The sequence below is a fragment of the Ochlerotatus camptorhynchus genome, unplaced genomic scaffold (assembly GCF_037179485.1).
Source record: "Ochlerotatus camptorhynchus isolate MF236.1 unplaced genomic scaffold, CSIRO-AGI_Acam_v1.1 ptg000344l, whole genome shotgun sequence".
Lineage (NCBI taxonomy): Eukaryota > Metazoa > Arthropoda > Insecta > Diptera > Culicidae > Ochlerotatus > Ochlerotatus camptorhynchus.
In genome coordinates this window covers 1047444-1071714 of record NW_027040832.1, presented here as the reverse complement: position 1 = coordinate 1071714, position 24271 = coordinate 1047444, and the positions used below count along the sequence as shown (strand labels likewise).

Here is a 24271-nt window from a genome sequence, read left to right as displayed (position 1 = left end):
ATAAAACCTTTCATTTGCATCTCCATCGTCACAAGTGCATCACAATCTGTATTAATTTTTCCTTTTATCCTTTTTTCCTTCTCCCATTCCAGGAAGGCAACTGCGAATCACTGCCCAACTACATGGGACGGTACAACGCAGCCAAAGTCGATCTGAACCGAGATTTCCCGGACCGCCTAGACAATGAGCGGATACGGCATTTGCGCCGCAACCGCTATCAGCCGGAAACCGTGGCCGTCATGAACTGGATCCGGAGCAATCCGTTTGTGCTGTCGGCGAACCTTCACGGTGGAGCCGTGGTGGCCAGCTATCCGTTCGACAACTCGATGTGAGTATGATTGCAATCGACGATGGATGGAAGTGCATATTCGCTAGCGAAATCACAGGGAAAGTTTGGTTTATTAAGGCGATTTAGTCTGTGTGTTGAGGGGAGTACTCCATGTGGCATAACTTCCGTTTGGCATAAACGCGGAAGAAAGCATTGTAAATTATTTTTTGTCTTAAAAAATATGAAATAACTGCTCATGGTCAAAAGAAGGGAAAATACCCATTAAATGATGATGTTCCCTTCTTTACATCATGAGATGTTGTTTGAAATTCCGTTGAAGCGTAGCCCATGAAAGAATAAAGCACTAAAACTATTTATCGGTAGCGTTTTTCCGCATTTATGCCAAACGGCATTATGGCAAATGGGGTACTCCCGTGTTGAGTGGGAAGAGCAGAGAAACCTTAGAAAGTGGGAAATGCTTCCCTCTCAAGAAGAATTACCTTGCTTGTTTGTTAACCGTGTTTGCCTGGTAAGCACTGTTTGAAACGCGTCATACGAACCTATTTTTGGAATGGATGCCAATGTTGATCCAAAACAAACTCATTTCTGTTGTGGCTTAGCAAATATCTACTTTCTCAACTTCCAAACTTATTTCCTACCGACTAGACAAGATAACTGGGGTATATATTTGGATCCAGTCACTGATTGGCTTACGATTGGTTTAATTTTGAGCAGGGTGAGCAAAATTATTATCAGAACTGTGTGTAAAGATTTAGCATGGATAATTTTCAACAGGGACTGCAGAAACATTGAAGAGCAACAAAAGAAGCCTGTGTCGGATCTTCTTCGTCTAGGATTTTTACGCTTCTTATGCGAGCATTTTGTTGGCTCTCAACATAGTGTTCTAGATGCACTTCCACAATTAATAACTGAGAGCTTTCTATGCCAACCAATGCATGAATTTGTATATTGTGTGGCAGTCTCAATTAAACTCTATGCCCTCAACCGAACAGGAATCGAGCCCGCCGTTCCTCCGGCTTGGTAATACAGTACCTTTACTGACTAGGCTATGTGAGGCCCGTTGTCATGTCGGTTTTTTTTTCTTAGCTTAGTACTGACTAACTGCTGAACCTAATCAACTCTTCTGCAGGGACGCCAGATTTGAAGACTTGTCTACATTTTGAAGACATACACTACCGGTCACAAGTATGGACTCACATTCAAAAGTATTGCCCCAAAAAGTTTAGCATCTCCTAAAAAATATTGAAATTGCTGAAAAACGTGCTGAATACGCTTGGTGATGATAGAATTTGCGTTTTTGGAACTTGAAAAAAGTACTGATTCACTTGAGAAAAGTTCGGAAAGTGCTGATTTACTTCAGAAATGTTTGGAGTTACTTTGAAAAGTACTGATTCTCTTCAGGAAAGTTCTAAATCACACCGGAAAGTACTGAATCACTTAATAAAAAATCGGAATAACTACTAAAATAACTGTATCATCCCAGAATGTTTGAAACCACTTCAAGAAGTACTGAATCACTTCAGAAAAGTTTTAAATCACTTCGGTACTGACTTACTATTGAACTAATCGGAATCACTTCGGAAAGTACTGAATCACTTCAGAAATGATCGGAAACACTTCTATTTAAAAGAACTGAATCACTTCAGAAATATTCGGAATCACTTAGAAAAGCACTTAATCAATTCAGAACAGCTCAAAATCACTTCGAAAAGCAAGGATTACTTTAGAAAAATTCGTAATAACTTTGGAAAGTACTAAATCACTTCACAAAGGATCGGAATCACTTCGAAAAGTACTGAATCACTTCAAAAATGTTCGGAAATTCTTCGTAAAGTAATAATCACTAGAAAAAAAAATACTAAATCACTTCGGAAAGTGCTGAATTATTTTTGAAAAGTTCGTAATCATTTCGGAAAGTACTGAAGGACTTAAAAAATGATCGGAATCACTTCGGAAAGTACTGATACACTTTAAAAAGGTTGGGTAACACTTTGGAAACAACTGAATCAGTTCAGAAAATTTCTTAATCTCTTCGGAAAGACTTCAGAAATGTTCGGAATCGGTTTGAAAAGTACTGATTCACTTCAGCAAACTTGGGAATCGCTTCGAAAGGGGTTGAATCAATTAAGTACTGAATCAAATCAGAAACGTTCGGAATCATTTCTAAAAGCACTGATATACATCGTACTGAATCAATTCATAAAAAATTCGAAATCACTTCTGATCAAGGAATCAAAAATATCTCCAAATGACAAAATGACAAGCGATGAACGAACCGAATGATAATGCTATGTCAGAAGTGGAAAGCAATAATGATATAGTCTTCTTCCTTCTTTTTCATGACAAGCAGCCCGTACGACACAGCTCACTCGGGGCGGTAGAAGGAAACGAGCAAATTGTTGGCAAGCTGCTTCACGAAGTAAAGCCGAAGATGATACACGTGTGTTAATGGGATTTTTTTTTGTTATGTCTTTTCTCGATTCAGATCAAGCTATGTCCTCATCCGTGTATATTGCAACAAAGCAGGCAAGCAATATATCATTATCCTTCTACCACTCCGATCGAGCTATGTTACAGAGCAAGTTTGTCGTGGCAGTCGAAGCAAGCGTTTTGTCTGTATCTTTGGTTGCTTTATGTGTTTGGATTCGCTGCTTCAGATCGAACTGAATCACTTCAGAAAGTACTAGATCACATAAGAAATATTCAAAGTCACTACGGAAAGTACTGAATCCCTTCATAAAAATTCGGAATCACTTCTAAAAAAAACTGAATCATCCCAGAAATGTTCAGAATCACTTCGAAAAGTACTGATTCACTTCAGAAAAGTTCTAGAGGGTGATTCGGAAAAACTGTCTCTTTTAAAAATGGTCATAGCGATTGAACGCTTGCATGTTATTTTGATATCAGTATATTCCAGATATACTACATATATAACCTTCAACATAGCATACTTTAATTCAAATCTCTCTCCCTTTACCTTTAATTACCAGCCACACTTGTCGCGAAAATGAACCACAGCTGGCACGCATGTTTTAGTTGTAGCACTTTTGGAGCCATTGCGATGCGTTTAAGCTCTAATATTGAACGGATTTTCCACGCATGGTTCCCTTTTACCTCTATAATGATGATCGAAAACTAATGAAATTTCAAATCCAACTATCAATACGAGCTGAAATTTGTACACACTTTAAAACAAAAATACTTGAACATATACCCATTTTACCCATTGAGAATTGCATATTTGTAAAATCGGTGACAGGTATTCTGAACCACCCTGTGAATCACTTCGGAAAGTACTGAATCACTTCGTAACGTACTGAAAGAATCCCATAAAGGTTCGGAATTACTTCTGTAAATACTGAATCATTTCTGATAGTTTTAATCACATCACAAAGGTTAGGAAGCACTTTGGAAAATACCGTCAACTCTCCACAACTCGATATTCTATACCTTGATGGATTGTGTGGTTCCTAAGTGGTATTCAACTCTGCACAACCTAAGCTGTGGCGCGTGATTTAGCAGTGCCGAAAGCTGTGCCAAGCACTGTGTCGAACGTACTGAAGTAGGCCGAAGTATGCCAATCAAGGTGTCAAGATCCCATGAATTTGGTAACCCTGAAAGTATAATGACTTTTTTGATTGTGTTTTCATTTTCAATTTCTTATAGTTTCTGACAAACATTAGGCTGCAACGGGCATCGAACCCAGCCACCTCCAGCATGGTCTTGCTTTCTAGCAGTGCCTTTACTGACTGAGCTAACGCAGTTTCTAAAGTACTACGAAGTTTCTTGAAGATCTACACACTTAATCTAGCTCGGTAAAACCTCCAACAGCCGATTAGTTCGGCGTTTACTTTTGCTGATATCTCTGAAAAATATCTACTTGTTAGCTAATATCTCAGCAAAATCTTATTTGTTAGCTGAGTCTCGTCAATTGTTTTACTGAATCTCAGCAAAATAAATTGCAGAACTACTCGGCTGTTGAAATCTCGGCGAAATTTTTTTTAGTGTATATGAAATGCAGTTCCTTAAAATTCTACAACGCTTCCTGAACTTAAACGGAGTTCCCAGAAATTCTACCAAGCTCTCTCTTAACATTATATGAATTAACCCTTGACTTCTAAAAAGGTCCCTGATCCTCTGTAATTCAGCAGACTCACTTTATAAAATCGAAATATTAAACATTGAAGCGTTGAAGACATATCGTCGATCTCGTTGAAGTCTTTTTTTTAAATGCGCCTGGCATCCCTGCTTTTCTGTCACCACCAGTTCGCACCACGATTGCTGCGAGGACAGCCCATCTCCGGATAACCACTTCTTCAAGTACGCTTCGCTGGTATACGCCCAGAATCATCCGGTCATGAAGGACGGTAAGGACTGCAACGAAACATTCAAAGACGGCATCACCAACGGGGCGTACTGGTACGAGCTGAACGGCGGCATGCAGGACTTCAACTACGTGTTCAGCAATTGCTTCGAAATTACACTGGAACTGAGCTGCTGCAAGTACCCGAAGGCGAGCGAAATGCCCAAGGAATGGCACAAGAACAAGCGCTCGCTGATCGAGTACATCAAGCTGACCCATGTTGGCGTTAGGGTGAGTGGTTAATGGATTCAGGCTAGGGAATACATGTGTTTAAACTTTTGCATTTCATTTTAGGGACTCGTTACCGATAGCAATGGATCTCCTATCAAGGATGCCGAAATCATTGTAGATGGAATTACCGAGAATATACGTACGACCGAGCGGGGAGAGTACTGGCGTCTGCTGGTACCAGGCAACTACAAGATTCGTGTTGAAACCGTCGGGTAGGTGTACCGCATATTTTGATGTAAACAGTACAAATTTTAACCAGGAAACGATCCTTGTTCTAGATTCTACCCGAGCCAGGAGGTCCCGATCACGATCATCGCCGAGCAACCGCTGCGCGTCAACTTTAGCCTCAAGTCGTACGACGCCGACGAGGGTGACGGTAAAGGTAAATAAGACAGTAGTGGCACCAGCAGCCCCAGTCTCAGCATCGCTAGCTATCATGGGTTATATGGGTTTGGATTTATGAGCTTGTCGATCCGATCCCGAACTGTTCGTTCGGCATTCTCCTAACAAAAACAGCAACAACAACAACTACAATAACATCTTCATTACCAATACGATTGGTCCCACTCGTTCTGATAGAGTTTGTCTATTCGGTTCACCGTGTTTGTGAATGTGAAAAAGAAAGGAGTTTTTTGAACAGGACAAATACTGTTGAGGGTTTAACATGATAAAGTGTTTTGTGTACAAACAATGAGAAGCCTTGGAAGCATAACAACTTGTAATCATTTTTTTGGTGTGTGGGTTCGGATGGTGATAGCTCAATTTATTAATTTATTTATTCATATCATCCTATTTTAACCTTTTTGATGTGCATTCATACGCTTGCTTTTTCAGGTTCATAAACGCAACAACGCATCTTATTTCGATTTAGATTCGTCTTATAACATTTTTTTTTAATAATATAGTGAGGGTCCGATTTTGGCAACACACCAACAATCCCACAAATGTTAATAATTGCAAACCTGATTATCTCGTCACGTTTACAGCTTCACATAAATACCAGCTACCAGAATAACAACAAAAATGCTTCCCCATATTTGCTGCGATGTAAATTTCATGTTTGAAATCGCAGTAGTGCTCGAGATTTACTCATTAGAAAATTTGAAGCGGTAGTGTAAGTCAGCCGTCCTGCCGGTGGACGCTGTATCGTATCACCTTAAGTGCTGAGTATAATAGTTTAAAACATTGGTACCCACACTGTATAGGAACACTCACCACAAAACATTCGAACAAGCGTGCACGCTTCTTCAGAAATGACTAACTGGAGTGTGTAATGCTTTTTTGGTGTTTATGGAGGCTTCATCGGGGTGGCCTGCGAACCACTTCAGAAAATACCCTGAAATTTCAAAAGTAACCGGGAACTTCGACGGGAGAACCGGGAAAATCACAATAAATGACACTAAATTTAATTTTTTATATTGTATATATATATATGGGAAATCGATGTAATGTCGGTCTAAATGCCCCTAATTTGGGCCCATACATAAATTCAGCAATCGACTAAATTGTCAATAGCGACCCACAATATCCATTAGTACCGTCCCAATGACACGTTCATCTAGATAAAATTGATGAATAGCAGATTTTTAGTGGTGGGCCAAATCTTAGATCCATAGGCCAACATTAGAGCCATTTCCCCTAAAGCCTTATAAACTTATGTGTTAGTTTTCCGAATGGTTTAATATTAAACTATTTAAAATCATCAGACATTTTTTTCCTTAATCATCTTGGAATTCTGATCAGAATAATCATGGGATTCTCCTTAAAATCCACTGGGTCACTTCTCGTACTTTGGAATTTTCGTCGGAATTCCCTTGAGCTTCGAAGAATTTCCTAGGAATCTTATACATAATTCATTTAATATTATCTTGAGAATTCTATTCCTTTGGAAATACTCTCAAAATTTTAATCAAAACTGTCCTTGGTAATCCTAGATTAGACTAGAAATCGAGTTCTCGCCAGAATTATTTTGGAATTATTCTTTAAATTGACTTGCTATTCTCCTCACGAGCCCTATACAATTCTACCCAGAATCACGTAGGAATTCTCCATGATGTTCTTTCTTGTCTCCATACATTCCTTGGAAATCATCTAAGAATTGTTTAAGACATTATATCAAAATTTCTTAAAAATTCCTGGTCAGAACTCCCTAGGATGTTTACCGGCATTCTATAGTTATTCTTCTCAGCATTTCTATTGAATCAACAATTTAATGCCTCTTTAAATTTGCATAAGAAATCCATAGGTATTCTTCTCAGAATTCTTACATTTTTTTTTAAGTTGCTGGAGCCCATAACATTCTTCCAAATTGCAGAACCTTGATAATTTTCCAGAACCAAAATAACGTATCTTTTTTTAATCTGTTCTCCTGTAAATTTTCCAATATGCCACATTTTGAGTATTTTTCCCCTTAACAGAAACTCTTTTTTTTTATAAATCTAATTAAGGTCTTAAATTTTTTTTAAAAAACTGAATTAATCCACGGTTGTCCAATGTGATTTGGTAGATGAAATTCTGGGACAGATGAATTCAGGGAAATCGCTCCGCCTAACCCGGATATACGCCGAAAACAGGATATCATCATAGAGGTAACTTTAAGACCAGAAGGTCCCGAATAAACGTGCTCAACTTTTTGGCTCAGCTCTGGTACTATCTTCGGTCCCAAGCTAATCGATACACCCCTCGAAACATAGGAAAATCTACGAACCCCTCATTTTAACTGTCAAACTTTCATGGTAAATCAAAACAAACATTGTGTAGTACTAGAATTGCGACTAGAATGGGCTAGTCAAGAAGTGAGCCAATTTAAAATCGATAGTTTCGTATTGATTGTTGATATCATCATGTACTATCAAAACATCGGTGGAATGAATTCTGACGTTCCTCGAGTACCTCTTAGCTGTATCGGACCGTTGTTATGATGTAATAGTATTAACTGAGACATGGCTAGACTCTCGAACACTTTCCAGTCAGGTGTTCGGATGTGAGTACGAGGTATTCCTCTGCGATCGAAACCCGAACAGTGGTGTTCTGATTGCTGTTCGGCCCGAGTTGAATGCTAGAGCCAAGTAAAACTGCGTTGAACAGGCATGGGTAGCTGTCAAGTTGAGCGATCGCACACTGTACTTATGTGTGATATACATCGCACCCGACCGAGTTCGTGACATTGAACTTATCGACACTCATTGTCGATCCGTTTTCACCACAATGCATTGTGCATCACCTATCGATGAGATTACTGTTCTGGGCGACTTTAATCTTGCTGGTGTTTCGTGGAAACCTTCCCACAGTGCCTTTCTCTTTCCGGACGCCGCAGGTTCTGCTTTCCATTCTGGATCAGTTAGCCTTCTCAAATCATTTCCGTGGTGAACGAGAACAATCGTAGCTTAGACCTCTGTTTCGTAAGCGCCCAGGATACGGCTCCATTCATCTCGTCGGCTCCTTCTCCACTCGTAAAGGCAGTTCCTCATCATCCTCCTTTGGTTATTACTGTTGAAGACAATAACATCCAGTATTTCGAAGACATCTCCTCTACGGTGTCTTGCAATTTCCGGAAAGCTAATCATCGTATCATCGCCGATGTGCTGTCAAGCATTGATTGGGAAAACATACTCGATTTCGATAACGTTGAAACCGTTGATCAAACTTTTTCACATGTCTTGGCTTATGTCATTGGCAGACACGTCCCTAAGAGCGTTCACCAGATTGCATCGCACCTCCCTTGGTCCAAACCTGCGCCACATTGTTCCATTAAGGTGATTCCCTGTAGCGTCCTTTTTCATGTTACACTTCGCAATTTCACATGTAAAAATATTAAGGTTTCTGTGAATGCACGTAGCTGAAACTACTACTTGTTGTTTGCTGAGGAGTAGCAAGCAATGTCTGAAGTTTGCAGATGTATAAACCTCGTAGATCTCGAGTTGTGTGCTCTTGAAATTGCGAGGTGTGATGGAAAAATGGACTCTACAAGGAAACACCTTAATCGTTCTCGATGGCCTTTGCCTCCAGCCCGCCACGGACAGCTATAAAGACACCTTCACCAGTAGATTTACGGCTGTTGTTAGGATTCCGATCGCAACGAAAGACTGGAAAGCGTTCGAGAATCGAGCCACAGCCATCACAGATACATTAGGCAAGTTAAGTTATGTTTTCTTTATTAGGGAGGCTTTCAGTCTTGGGCTGGTTCGCCTCCGCACTACATCAGGTAAAAACTGACCATCATCAAGTCTGATTGAATACTTCTCCACATCCGACAGCGGGTCCGGAACAACTATGACGAACGAAGGTTCATCACAATGACTAACATAGTCCGAATGGCTGAAATTTTTATCGGCATCAGGCATCAATGGTCAATATATTGATTGTACTTGCATGTAGAAGCAAGTGGAAGACTCCTAATCCATATCCAGTCACAAGTCCAGGACAACTATGCTGAGCGCTGGCAGAAATCGGCATGACAGGGCTGGAGGATCCAGGAGCTTCCAACAAGCGGTCTATTGTGCGTCCCGAAGATGAATTAAGATGGTTCGAATTAGAGATGAACTAGCCTAAGGCTAAAAATCTCTTAAATAAAGAATTAAAAAAAAAAAAAAAAAGATGGTTCGAACAGTAAAGCGGATGTTGAACATTAGCAGTATCAGAAGTGCTTCTCCCATAGCTCATCGAAAAAGTATAAACCCTTGAAAATGCGTAAACTTCATTACAATTCAATGGACTCTAGTTTTTACGACAGTGTATGTAAATGTAAATTGTAACGTGTGTTAGTCTAATTTGTCTTGTATTTAACTATGCAACTGTTTTTGTTAGATGAGGAACAGTGGTGAACAATTTTTGAAAAGGGGGCACCTCTTGGTTACTAAAATAAACCTACATTAAATAGAAAAACAATTTGCCAGGGATAAAACTGCATTTCCAGTTGAAATCTTTTGAACAAAATACAAATCATCACTACTAGGTACTGGAGGATACTGAAAGTCACTACAGAAAAAAAAATATGGCTCCGGATTCGAACCCCCGTATAATCGAGTCCGACCTGTAACAGTATGGGTGGGTCGCGAGTTTATGAAATTTCTCAAAGTGAGTCACAGACAACGAAAGTTTGAGGACGGCTGGTTTAGCGAATTCATATTTTGAAGGACAAATGTGGTTTTTGATTTTCGTACCAGCTTGGTGTGTACTTGGAGTAGTGACAAGACGCTAAATCCAACCAAAAGATAGTGGGGTTGTCATAGTTACTGCTGGATCATCGGTATCAATCGCTTCGAGAGACACCCTTTAACATATAGAAATCTGAGTGTTCACTGTGTTGTAGATTTCTATAACATGGTAAGTTCTCTTTTCTCCACATTTTAATTACATTTCGTATAACTCGGATGTCCAAATCTTCTGGATGGCCAAATGCATTAAGGCGAGTGAACCGCAAACTAACAGTATTATTATTGAACCTCAAATGTGTTACGTCTATTTGTCTGTGATCTAACTCATTAAATTTAATCTTGATTTGCTTTATATTTGTTTCATAAGTCATGCAAGTAAATAAGCTACGCATCATTCGGCCCGCATAGAACTCTTTCCATAGTGCTATCATTCAATATCCTATAATAGGTAAACAAGCATTGCTGTGAACACTCACAACTGTTTGTCACAAAAGCAACGAATACCAACCTGCATCTGACCAAACGTTCCAACGTGTTTCAGTGAGAAATCGTAGGCCAACTATGCCCAGAAGACCTCCTCAAACTATGCCGACCATCACCATCAGACCACCACAGACGCCCTATCAACGCGAATGGGTACCGCATTTGTACCAAACCGGTACGAGATCGACCTTCCCCCAACCCTTCTACCGTCAGTACTACACCGACAGACCACTGTACTATCAACCACAACCTCAACCTCAACAACCTTTGTACTTCCAACAATATTATCACAACTATCCCCAACAACGGTTGTACCGAAGACAAGTGAACAAAAGACGATCAAATGATTATTCTTGAAAGAAAACTCAATTACAAACAATCTTATTTATTTTCTTAGCGCATGTTAAAATAGCTTTTAGGAAGTTTAGAATTTTACCCGCCTGCACCAGAACAAAAAAACTGGCAAATTAGACAGCACGCCACTTAAAAGCATGGCTCTATCCACCCCCACATACCTATACATATACACATTTGAATGTAAAAACAACCACAAAATCAAACACTCGGTGTTTGGAACCCACTCTCGAAAGTAAAACTAATCAACTGTCTAAATAAAAGCGAGAGACTATCCGCGGAATGGCACAAATCTCTACTTAAAACAAGAATAGCCCCACAGGTTACCTCAAGCTGTTCGTAACCCTTAACCCAAATGCCGGCTGGGACCTATAAATATTGAGCGCGAGCTGATCTGTCGCAATTCTTCTCTCCATGTCCATGTTAGTGTTAAAAGTTTTCAAGAAAAAAAATCTCTCTTCACGCGATAAGCGATGGTGTTGGAAAAAAAAAACAAAAAAAAATGTAAATGCACACAAAAACAGTTAATCTATTTAGCAAACAAAATTGATCACGATCAAAAGAAGAAATGTTGAGCTGTATAAATGAACAAAACAAATCTATCTATACACATGAATAAAGCAATTTTCCAAAAATTGATTCTCCCAAATTTAGTCTTTCATTAGATCTTGAGTTTGTACCTATATTTTATTTTTTGCGTTTCTTGTCAAATCCATTTTTTCGGGAAAGTAAGTAAAAACTGTCAGCAAAAGTGACGGCGATAAATGTGTATGTGTGTATGGTGTAGTGCAAAAAAAAACCAAAAAAAAAAAACGCTTTTTCGTCTTAGAGTGCTTCACCGAGGAATTGGTGTATTGCCTGTACAGTTTTGCACCATATCCCAAATCATACGTTATGCCTTATAAGCGAATGCGACAATAACTACTCTTCCCTAATAGCGAGTAAGGTGGGTTACGGTTAAACTAATGTCCAAATAACAACGGCTACAAAGTGCGAAATGTGATTACGAATTGTAACTAACAATGCCACCCTAACGCTTTCAGTTGCAGATAAGACCATGCATCCTCGAGTGGTGCGACAGCAACCGGATCAGTATGGATTCCTACAGAGACCCAAGTTCGAACATCACAACTTCACTGCCATGGAGACGTAAGATCTCATCTCATTTCAAAATAGCTTAAATGTTGCATACACTACAACAACCTCCTTGCAGTATGATTCACGACCTGGCCGGTAACTATCCCTCGATCACCCGTCTCTATTCCATCGGCAAGAGCGTCCAGCAGCGCGATCTATGGGTGATGGAAATCACCCGCACCCCGGGTCGACACATTCCCGGCAAACCGGAAGTCAAATACATTGCCAACATGCACGGTAACGAAGTGGTCGGTCGGGAATTGCTGCTCTTGCTCGCCAAGTATCTCTGCGAGAACTACAACCGCACGGAACGGGTCACCAAGCTAGTCAACAACACCCGGCTTCATCTGCTGTTCAGCATGAATCCGGATGGGTATGAAATTTCCGAAATCGAAGACAAAGACAACCTGAAGGGCCGGGCCAATGCGAACAATGTGGATTTGAACCGAAACTTTCCGGATCAGTTCGGCCGGAACCACTACGACTTGAAGCAGGAACCGGAGACACATGCCGTTATGAACTGGTCGTTGTCGATTCCGTTCGTCCTGTCGGCGAACTTGCACGGCGGTGCACTGGTGGCGAACTATCCGTTCGACGATTCGCCGAAGGACTTTGCCTACTCGAACGGCTACGGCAATCCACGGACCGTTTACAACCCCACGGAGGAGGACGAGATGTTCAAGTACCTGGCGCATACGTATGCTAATGTAAGTACCTACATGTATTGGTGTTTTTGTTATGTACACAGTCACAGGAAATTTTTTAAGTTGCCCTCCTAGGCCGAATTATGAATAGCCCGTTGTTGTCGTTAGCATCCATGCCTCTCACTTGCCTTGTTATAATTTTGATAGTATTTTGATATCCGACTTTGCTCGGGTAGGGTTTTGTTTTTCATAGTATGGGACTGTTCATAAACTACGTAGACTCTTTAGAGGGGGAGGGGGGTTGACAAATGTCTACGGTCCATATAAATTTCTAAAAAAATGTATGAACGATTGTCTGCGCGGGGAGAGGGGGGGGGGTCTAAAACCTCTAAAAATTGGTCTACGTAGTTTATGAACAGTCCCATACTATGAAAAACAAAACCCTGCCCGAGCAAAGTCGGATATCAAAATACTATCAAAATTATAACAAATTATGTTTTTGAAATCATGTTCATAACATATTTTGATATTTATTTTTTAATTTCGGTTGAATTCATATTTTGATTTTTTTTTTGTATTCATTTATTTGTACAGGCTTAATCGAATAAACTTTACAGAGCCAAGTTATCATTTGCGTTATACATAATTAATTTAAATCTAGAGTTAAAGCAGACCCCCTTCACTCTTTGGAATTTATAGAGACAGATAACAGCGCCAAACGGTTTGTGATGAGACAACGTTGAACTGCAGCATTGGAAGAAAACACGCACACCAACATCTATACATGTACGAACTCACACAATTGAGCGGATAGTACAGCACAAATCAAAACACGAAACGGTGGCATCACTCATCGTCATCATTCAGCTTCGGCTACTTCCGTTTACGTTTGCTTTCACCGACGTTGACAAATACTTCCTACGTTATAAAATAGGAAAGTAATGATTATTCCAACGTAATTTTTGAATAGAATGCGTGCTGCGTTGGCCAAAGAAGACGGCATGTTTTATTACGTTTAGCAATGATTTCGATACGTTGCATTTCCAGTGGCTGGGGTGTTGGAATAATTCTTTAGAGAGAGTGAATGTTTTTCCCATGTTTACTTCTATGCTTATTAAGATTATTTTGAGCACCAGCTCCGAAAATCATCAATTACTAATAGAGATTTCCATCTTACTGATACCGGTGGTATATTGGAAACTCTTACGCTCTAAAGCAAAAACAAGCATGATGCGCGCTTGGATGTGTGATTGTTTTCTCAAGTGTTTCTGTTGCGTATAAAGTGGTAATGATTGACAATCGGAGCAATCACAAACAATATAACGCAATATAATGATGATGACTTCGATGATGATATCGTCCTCGGCTGATCATCAACGTCCGCGTTGACATCTGTCATCCTGACACCTGTCAGTTATTGAGCCCTGGTGGTCAAGTTGGCGGGGAACTCCCAACAGTTTCAATGTGCATTCAACAGATGGCACTGCTATCACATAAGGGTAGTGATTATATGTCTTGTATGAAGAATTGATTAGTGGGATACCTTGTTAATTAGATATCTTTGGTTAAAGGAATTGAACCGATTATTCGCGGTTGTCTCGAGGTTAGTAGAGTTTTACAGATGTATGGATGGAGAGAGAGAGAGAAGGAGGTTTGAGTTATGATTTACGAAACAAATATTTCATTATTCCTAAAACATGAACTTAGGTTCAACATCACATTTGCCCTTATTATTGTATTGTTTTGGTGGCGATCTAACTCCGTCCCCCACTACCAATCATTGTTAGAATTCAGATGTGTAAGAAAGCTTAAAACTTACAATTTTTAATACTGTGTTTAAAAAAGTACAACCTACACCCATGCACGTCCAACACCGATTGTAAAAAACCATTTGTACCTCTTTCAGGCCCACACAACAATGCACCTCGGAAAACCGTGTCCCACCTACATAAAGGAAAGCTTCACCGACGGAATCACCAACGGCGCTGCTTGGTACTCCGTTACCGGTGGCATGCAAGATTGGTCCTACATCGTCGGCGGTGCCTACGAACTGACGCTCGAGGTCGGTTGCGACAAGTTCCCCAAGGCTGAAGAGCTGCCCAATTTCTGGATGCAGAATCGTGAAGCACTGCTGCGATACGTGGAACAGGCACAGCACGCTATCTACGGCACGGTAAAGAGCACGATCGGACATCCGATCGCCCATGCCACGGTCCAAGTGAACAACATCCAGCATGTCACGTTTAGCACCGAGGAAGGAGACTTCTATAGGATTCTGCTGCCGGGGTTGTACAACGTCACGGCCGATGCTTCTGGCTACGAGCCTCAGGTTATGCAGGTTCGCATTCCTCCGGAGGCAACCTCGCCAGTTCTGGTTGATTTCCTGCTAATGCGAGACGATCCACAGCACTGGTCATCGGCGTACGACTATCGTACATTGGAGAATGTGGTGAGAACGCGTTACCACAGCGACGCGGAGTTGCATCAGATTATGAGCGAGTTTGAGAACAAAAATTACAAAACCGCTTCGCTGGAGTTTGGAGACAACGAAGTGGACATGGCATACCCATCGGTGAAGATGACCGACAATGTGAGTTGCTTTATCAGGTGTCACCCGATTGGAATTTGGGTTACAACATTATGCATTTTTTTTTTTTCAGATTGGAACTCCCGAGGAAACCAAGCTACACATTCTCGTCCTATCGTCTCTGTTCCAAAGTACGACCATCGGTCGCGAGATTGTCATCAACCTGGCTCGACACGTCCTGGCCGGGTACAAAATTCCCGAACCATCTCTGCTTAAACTGATGAAGAATGTAGTGATTCACTTTGTGCCCATCAAGATTGACTCGGAGCAGCTGTTGGAACAGTTCCACGCGAACAGAAGTGTGTGTGATCCGGTCGTCAAAGAGGAACTGGCCGATAAATTACTGAGTGCGGAAACCGATCATCAGAAGGACATGCTTCTGAGGATGCTACAGGACGAGGAGTATGATCTGGCGCTGAACTTTGCTGCTGGTGGAAATGATGTATTGTAAGTAACGCCCTTAAATTCCTCTGGACTTAACATGAAAATGCAGTGCCATAATTCTGCGCAGCGCATCTTGCAGTAAATTATGATTACTGCAAGTACCAGAGCAAAGTTTGAGATCAAATTGAAAACTAAATTTACTTTTTTACATTTACTTGTGCATCGGTACGTATCACATCGGTATCGTTCGGTCTCTGAAGCAAGTCAATAACAATCCTTTATTTCCCCCCTTTGTTTTATCACCTCTGCTGTGTGGTACAAAGGAGGACGCGGTAAATGATACCAACCAGCTAATACGTCGTTTGGGGACGTACAACGATTCTTTTTCTGGACCGTTCCTTTATTGCGGAATCTACTGCTGGAAACATTATTGCAACCAAAATTGCCAAATCGCTGATGAAAAAGTTCGGCGAGAACTATGTGAAAGTCATCCCTCATGTCAAAGAAAAAGCTGAAAATTCTAATGGGTTCCCGTGATAGTGCCAATAAACTGGTGAAGAAGAACTACAAAGGGTTACAATTTTCGATTCCAAAACGATTAGTCGAGGGCCTCGGAGTGGCCTACATAGAGCTCGAAGTAGACTCAGAAGAGCTTGAAACAGCTAAGGCTTTCGACTAGAAATAGCTCGTTTAGGACGGAAATCCATCTTTTGTTGAATTTTGGCGCATAACCAAAAAAGGCGATGATGGTTCTACTGTTTCACTATACACTGTCATACTAGACTGATGCAAAATTTGACTTTTTCGCTCCACAGTGCTTAAATGGTTTCAAATTGGGTCCTGATTAGCCTCCCAAAGTTACAACTCATTTGGTTAGAAATAGACTTCGCACAAACCATTTGAAGTTTACATGTAAATTACTATGAAAAATCTCAACTTTTTTGTTCATCGCTTTCTAGTCTTTTTCCATGCTGAGCTGCGAAACAGTTCGATAGTCATTCTTATAGAAAATTTTCTTAGCTACAACTTTGCTCAAGGTCGTTTATATGTAAAATGAGACAGGAAATAGTTATTAATTATTTAAGAGATTGGTAAACTTATGACATGATCAAGCAGCTGCTCTGTAGGCAACACTGTATTTTACAGTGTGACTTAGTAGCCATGATTTTTGTGTCCTATTCAACGCCCCAGAAACACCAATGTTGCCTGCTGAGCAGTTGATTGAGCATGATCATAAGACATCAGCGCATTGAACCATTGATAACTTTAGATCCTTGCATTTAATCAAAAACTGGTTTTCAGCAAAGCTGGGAAAATTTCCTACAAGTAAAGTTGAAAGCTTTTGAAGCAGGCCGATATGGTGAATTATTAGATAGACATGAACAAAAATCTTGGTTTTAACATAGTAATTCCCATACAAACTTCAAATGGTTTGTGCCATCTCAGTTTCTCACCAAATGGGTTAAAATTTTGAGAGGTTAGTCAGGATTCGATTTGGAATCGTTTAAGTATTGTGGAGCGAAAATTTCAAATTTTGCATCACTCTACTGTCGTACCTACCGTTGATGGATTAACGTTGAGATCAGCAAAGTACTGTATTCAATTAAACCTTATGTATATCCCATTCCCCAATGCTGCAATTATTGACGTTTGGGTCACGATAGGAAAAGCTGCAAAATTGCTATTCGATGCACCAATTGCCTTGAAGGAAATCGAGATTCTGATCATAGCTGTGTTCAATAATCACAAAGTAAATGATGATAGAAGATGCCCGAAAATAATCCAGGAAAAGAAGAATCGTGAGGAACGTCAAGCTACTTATTCGCAAGGGAAAACTGACTGTTTTGCGTTCCGAAACAGGAGAATTCATCACATAATGTGAACCAGTTTCATGCTGAAAATTCTCAACAACTTACCTTACCAATCAGGCTAAGGCCTGATTCTCCACTCGTCTCCACTCCACTCTATTCGATCCATGGCCACACTTCGCCAGCCTCGTAGTCTGCTAAGGGTCCGCAGGTCGCCTTCTACTTGGTCGATCCACCTTGCCCGCTGCGCGCCTCTTTTTCTTGTTCCTGTTGGGTCGCTTTCTAAAAACATTTCACTGGGTCGTCGTGCGGCATTCTTACGACGTGCCCAGCCCACCGTAGTTGCCTAATTTTTCCAATGTGGATGATGGATGGTTCTCCCAGCAGCTGATGCAATTCGTGGTTCATTCGCCTCCTCCACTTCCGTCATCTATCTGCACTCCACCATAGATGGTACGCAACACCTTCAGTTCGAAAACACCAAGCGTACGTTGGTCCTCCACGAGCATAGTCCAGGTGTCGTGACCGTAGAGGACCACCGGTCTAATCAGCGTCTTGTAGACAGTCAACTTCGTGCAGCGGCAAATTTTATTCGACCGGAGCGTCCTCCGGAGTCCAAAGTAGGCACGATTCCCTGATATAATGCGTCTTTGAATTTCTCTGCTGGTATCATTTTCGGCGGTCATCAGTGAGCCCAAATACACAAACTCATCGACCACCTCGATTTCGTCACCGTCAATCTGAACTCGTGGTGGGAGGCTAACATTGTCTTCCCTAGAACCTCTTCCTTTCATGTATTTTGTCTTTGATGCGTTGATGGCAAGTCCAATCCGCCTAGCTTCAGTCTTCAGTCTGATGTACGTTTCCGCCATCGTCTCAAAGTTCCGTGCCATGATGTCAATGCCATCGCCTATCCCAGCTTTTCTGATCACACCTTCTAACGCGATTTTGAATAGCATACACGATAGTCCATCACCTTGCCGTAGCCCCCTTCGAGATTCAAAGGGACTCGAGAGTGTCCCCGATACTCGAACAACGCACATCACTCGATCCATCGTCGCCTTGACCAATCGCGTCAGTTTATCTGGAAATCCGTACTCGTGCATAATCTGCCATAGCTGATCTCGATCGATTGTGTCGTATGCGGATTTGAAATTGATGAACAAATGATGTGTGGGCACGTTGTATTTGCGGCATTTCTGCAGAACCTGCCAAATTGCGAAAATTTGGTCCGTGATAGCGCGGGCACCCATGAATCCCGCCCGTTATTGCCCCACAAACTCTTTTGCAAATGGTGACATGCAGCGGCATAGAATTTGGGAGAGTACCTTGTAGGCGGCGCTCAGCAGTGTGATCGCGCGGTAGTTGCAGTAATCCAACTTGTCGCCCTTTTTGTAAATTGGGCATACGACACCTTCCATCCACTCCTCCGGTAATATCTCCTCCTCCCAAATCTTGGCAATTACCCAGTGTAGCGCTCTAGCCAGTGCTTCACCACCGTATTTTAATAGCACACTTGGTAGTTGATCTACACCATAGTTGCTTTGTTGTCCTTCAGCCGACCGATCTCCTCCTCAACTTCTTGAAAATCAGGGGTAGCCTGTCGTCTTGTGCGCGTGCTCCAAGGTATGTTGTCGTGCCACCTTCGTTTTCTGCTGCTTCACCGTTGAGGTGCTCGTCATAGTACTGCTTCCACCTCTCAATCACCTCACACTCGTTCGTGAGAAGGTTACCGTCCAAGTCCTTGCACATATCGGCCAAACTATTTAGCTTCTCGTAGAACTTCCGTGTGTTGTCTACGCGGTACGGATTTTCCATCGCCTCGCGATCTCGGTCTTCCTGCTGACGCTTCTTCCTTCGGAAAACCGAGTTTTATCTGTTCCGCACTTGTCTGTATCGCTCCACATTCAATCTCGTGCGGTGCTGCAGCATTTTCGCCCGTGCTGCATTCTTCTCCTCTACTAACAGTTTGCATTCGCCGTCAAACCAGTCATTTCTTCGGTCCGGGATTGCAGTACCTAGTGCCGCTGCAGCAATACTACCTATGGCGGAACGGATGTCCCTCCTGCCATCTTCAAGAGAAGCTGCGCCAAGCTACTCTTCCGTGGGTAGTGCAACTTCCAACTGCTTCTCAACAAACGGAAGATAATTCAAAATCAGGGTCATCTTCACCATCAAACAATCAAACCTCAACAGACAATCCTTCGCAAAAACGCCGATTGAACTATACTGATTGGAACGAAGAGCTACCCCAACTCGAGGTAAATATTTCGGAAAGGGCACAACCAGTGTCGCCAATTGGTCCGAAATGCCAAACGATCCAGTTGGACGGACTTCCTTGAAAACATAAACGCCTCACAGTCTTCGGCGGAACTCTGGGGTAAGGTCAACGCTCGCAGTGGCAAGCGCCGCACGGCCACCCTGCATATCCAGGTAGACGGCGCTGCAGTCTTCGACCCCGTAACCGATGCAGATAAGCTTGGCGATTGCTTCGTTGACCTCTCTACAATTTCCAAATAGGAGGCAACCTTCCAACGGCAAACCCATCAACTTCGTCCGTAAGCAATTTTCGCGTTTCTCCGGACATGAACAACCTGAGGATCAACCAAGATTTCACCTGGCAGGAGCTTCAGTTCGCGCTTAGTAGAAGCAACGGGAAATCAGCCGGCCCAGACGAGATTGGCTACCCGCTGCTCAAGAACCTGCATACTCTGGGTAAAGTAAAAATGCTGGAACTCTTCAACCAGCTTTGGCGGACAGACTCGTATCCAGAGCATTGGTTGTTCCCATCCCCAAAACAAACGAGCCAACATGGGACGTAGTGAAGTTCCGGCCCATTGCGCTAACCTGCTGCATGGCAAAGGTGTTCGAGCGGATGGTCAACCGACGCCTGAAGCAGTTTCTCGAAGCTAGCGGCCTTTTAGACCATCGACAACACGCATTCCGGCAAGGCCACGGTACCTTCACGTATTTTACGACGCTAGGAGAGCTTCTCAAGGACGCCAAGGATAACGGTCTTCATACGGAGTTAACCCTGGACTGGCAGATCCTTCCGAGTCTCGGTTGGTAATACCAAATCCCGCACTTTCTGCGAGGAAAATGGCGTTCCTAAAGGTTCAGTGATCGCTGTCACATTGTTCCTGGTAGCCATGAACAGTGCCTTCGAGCAGCTACCCACGAACATCTACATCTTCGTGTGCGCAGACGACGTGCTAATCGTAACCGCTTCGAAAGATTTGCAGCTGTCTGTTGAAAAGAGCGTTAGGTGCCATGTTTGCCAGTACCGGCATCGGGTCTGCGGACCTTCCTATCTTTCTGGTGATCAAGCCATCTCACTGAAGCGAACTGTGAAGTTGCTGGGGGTTGTCATTGACCGGTCGCTGAGATTTGTACAGCACTTTCAAGGGGTCAAGGCCAGCTGTCGCAGCAGGATCAACCTCATCCGCACAATCTCCCGTCCCCACCACTCCAACAATAGAGAAGTACGTTTCCGTGTTGCCCGGGACATCGTAGACAGCCGGCTGATGTACGGACTCGAGCTGACCTGCATTGCCACCGACAAGGCAATACAAACACTCGCTCCGGTGTACAATAGCTACACGCGCATAATCTCCGGTCTTCTGCCCTCGACGTCAGCCAATGCCAGCTGTGTCGAAGCCGGTACTCTCCCATTCCGGTACCACATCTACGCAGCCATTGCCAACAAAGCCGCTGCATTTTCAGCAAATACCGCCGGAAACGACAGAATCTGCCTCCTCAGCGAGGAGCACAGAGTTTTCCGTACTATTTCCAACGCAGTGCTCCTCCCAGTGGCCAAGATTCACTGGTACGGAGATAAGAGTTGACAATCTCCCGCATCAAACATCGACAGCCGAATAAAGGCGAAGTTCAGAGCCGAGGACAATTCCGCAGCCCTTCGATTGCCGCAATGGATGACAATCGATGTCCGTCGGTGATTGGCACTAGATTGCGGAACAGAGACCGCCGTTAAATAAAGGAATGGAGAAGACGATGAAGAAGAAGAGGTACAACAAAAGGCGAGGAATCTAGGTTTTGAGCGCATTGCGCGACCTGATCTTCGAGCGAACTTTAGATAGTCGAGCCAAGCAAATGCGATGAAGCAACATACTCGCCGATCGCATTTGCTTTTCTGTGGGGTGATTAAAAGCCGATCGTCATCATTTTCGTCTCTGGGAGGTGGAACGGGTTTGGGATGAGTTTTTAGGACCTTGGCTACCTTCCACAATGGTCTGGAGCGGTCGTCCAGATTCTGGACAACACGCCCGAATCTTTCATTTCTGAGTAAGTCCATTCTGGAAACAATCTGCCTGTACAGATCGGTCATTTCACGTTTTTTGCCCAGATCTCCAGTCCTCTGAAACTGGCGTCTACGAACATAAGTGTTCCTTTCAAATCTTTTTCTGCTAACACTGTTCATTGTTGTCCCTCTACAAAGCCTCAATTTACCCCAACAGTTTTATTTCGGTTACAAAACGAACATTTTCTAAATCTTCTTTCATTAGATTCAACATTTTACTTTTAATATTGAATTTGTTAGCATGATGTAAACAGGGATTGAAACTATCTTGGTTAAAAATTATTCGAATTTTCCACAGAATTGTGTTGCATTAGTGGTGTTTTTCTTAAGGTGGATAAACTGCCTCACTTTCCGCTATATATATAAGGATGTAATTTTCAAAATTCTATAATATTCAAAATGGCCGAATTTTAGCAAAAAATTGAATCATTGACCATACAAATCGGTGAAGATCAATTCAAAAATTCTTTTTTTTCCGCTATTTTGCCTGGAACTTCTCAACTTTTAAAAACTGCGCAGAATTATGACACTTGACGGTATATTAATCAAAAACTTTTCCACCACAGCTACCCAAACACGGACGACAAGGTGGCTATCTATCCTCGGTTCGCTGAGAAAATCAAAGGTCACAAATATACTGTAGTGTCCAACGCGCAGTGTCCGGAATCTACCGCCCGCCTCCATCAAGCGGATGCCATCCAGCGTCTAACCAATCAGTTACACAGCCTCTACAAGGTGCCTCTGTTCACTATGCAGCTGGGATGTTGCAAAATGCCGCAGGAAGCTGAGATTGCCACCGTGTGGCGTCAGCACCTTGAACGGATGACCAACTTCCTGCGACTAATCGATACCGGCATCAAAGGTTACGTGCGGGATACCAAGGGCAAAGCCTTGCGGAAAGCAATCCTCAAAGTTCGAGGCAACAACCTCATCTATAAGGTCACTCCCAATTTAGCACACTTCCGCGTGGTCCTTCCCTCCGGGTCGATGGAAATCGAATTCAGTTGCCTAAATTACACCTCGAGAATAATGTCCATCACGTTGAACCAGGATCAAATTCTGGACATGGGCGACGTCGTCATGCAAGAGTCGGCTAGACCCATGGGTGAAGGTAGCGTAGAGCCACTTCATCCGAAACAACCCACCGTATCCACCGTGAAACCCGAACGGCACGACAGTTTCTCAGTGCTGGAACCGCGTGAAAAAATGAAAATCTTCCCCATGGATGGGGGAGAACCCATTGGGAGAATCTCAGGTTTGATTCTGGACGAATCCAACCACCCACTTGCAAACTCGAAGGTGTACATCCAAAACCAAATTGCCAATCTTAGTACATTTACGGATTACCTCGGCAAATTCCAGCTCGACGGTGTCAAGCAAACAGATATTACACTACATGCAAAGGTCTCCGGGTACACAGCCGATCAACGGTAAGGCTTCATTTGTGTTATTATAGGTTTTGAGTCCCCTAATGTCAATTTGAATACATTACAGTACCCTTCACCTCGATCCCTCAACTGGAGGTGATCTATACGGTGTGATATTCCATCTGAAGCGGGATGAACGGGTTCTCGGAATGCCCCGATTGGTGTTCGTCATGCTGGCTGGTTGTGTCTCGGTTGCCATAATTGCCTGCGGTGTGGTGTGCTTTATGTACATCCAATCCCGTAGGAGAAACTCTCGCTACTACTACAGCTTCTCAATGCTGCCCCAGAAAGGTGAACAGTCAAAGCGCCTCTTCGAGGACGACGAGGAGGATGGCGAGACGGAACTGTTCCGAGCGCCGACCAAGAGTAAGTTAAGCCACTTTTCCAACCCAAATCAAAGCATCTCTCTCACAATCATCATTTGCTTTTTGCTTACAGAACTCCAACCTTACTACGATGACGAACGGGATCCGCTCACCGATACCGAGGACGACAGCGAGGAAGAAGTTGTGATGCTCAACTCTTCGTTCCGAAGCTAGACGTGTCTGATAGAAGTTAACTACAAATCGCCCTTTAAGTTTGAATTAAGTTTAAATAGCTAATCTCTACAATACGAACATATTGCCTTTTACGTTCACGTTCTACGTTAAAGTTCAAATCGAATCATTCCAATCTCGTATTACTGGTATTTCTACTTATTCCGGTGTGTCAATTAGAGCAGACTGTTTTCAAAATTTTGCTGCTATGTCTTGTGCAATTACAATTAACTGAACTGAATATTCCTGTACCGCATAGGCACAATGAAATGATAAATGTGATAACTGTTGAGAGAGAGAAAAATGCACAATTATAGATTGATTGGGAATAATTGAGAGATCAGTTATCTGCTGATTATTGATGATTAAATTGTTATCCTACGACGTGCTCTCCTACGATTGATAGACCGTACCCTCTAGGTTGGTACTTATTGTTTAAAACAAATGAAACAATCATTTCAGAAGAGCAAACAAGAAACGTTAGGAGTTGTTTTTGTATGACACGCTCTTCAACGGGATCTTTTTGTAATAAATGTATGTTGTAAGAAATTAAA

General features: G+C 42.4%; 1 protein-coding gene across 1 annotated transcript in view; it reads left to right on the top strand.

Moving 5' to 3' along the window:
- The window catches only part of svr (Carboxypeptidase D svr), a 67123-nt gene extending 42852 nt beyond the window's left edge, over positions 1-24271 (top strand). Inside the window, exons 2-12 of the mRNA XM_065231189.1 lie at positions 93-328; positions 4556-4883; positions 4947-5095; positions 5162-5265; positions 11920-12025; positions 12090-12720; positions 14564-15247; positions 15318-15691; positions 22321-23184; positions 23249-23547; positions 23620-24271. Coding sequence (XP_065087261.1) covers positions 93-328; positions 4556-4883; positions 4947-5095; positions 5162-5265; positions 11920-12025; positions 12090-12720; positions 14564-15247; positions 15318-15691; positions 22321-23184; positions 23249-23547; positions 23620-23720 — 3876 coding nt within the window. The 3' untranslated portion in view covers positions 23721-24271. The remainder of the gene's footprint in view (positions 1-92; positions 329-4555; positions 4884-4946; positions 5096-5161; positions 5266-11919; positions 12026-12089; positions 12721-14563; positions 15248-15317; positions 15692-22320; positions 23185-23248; positions 23548-23619) is intronic.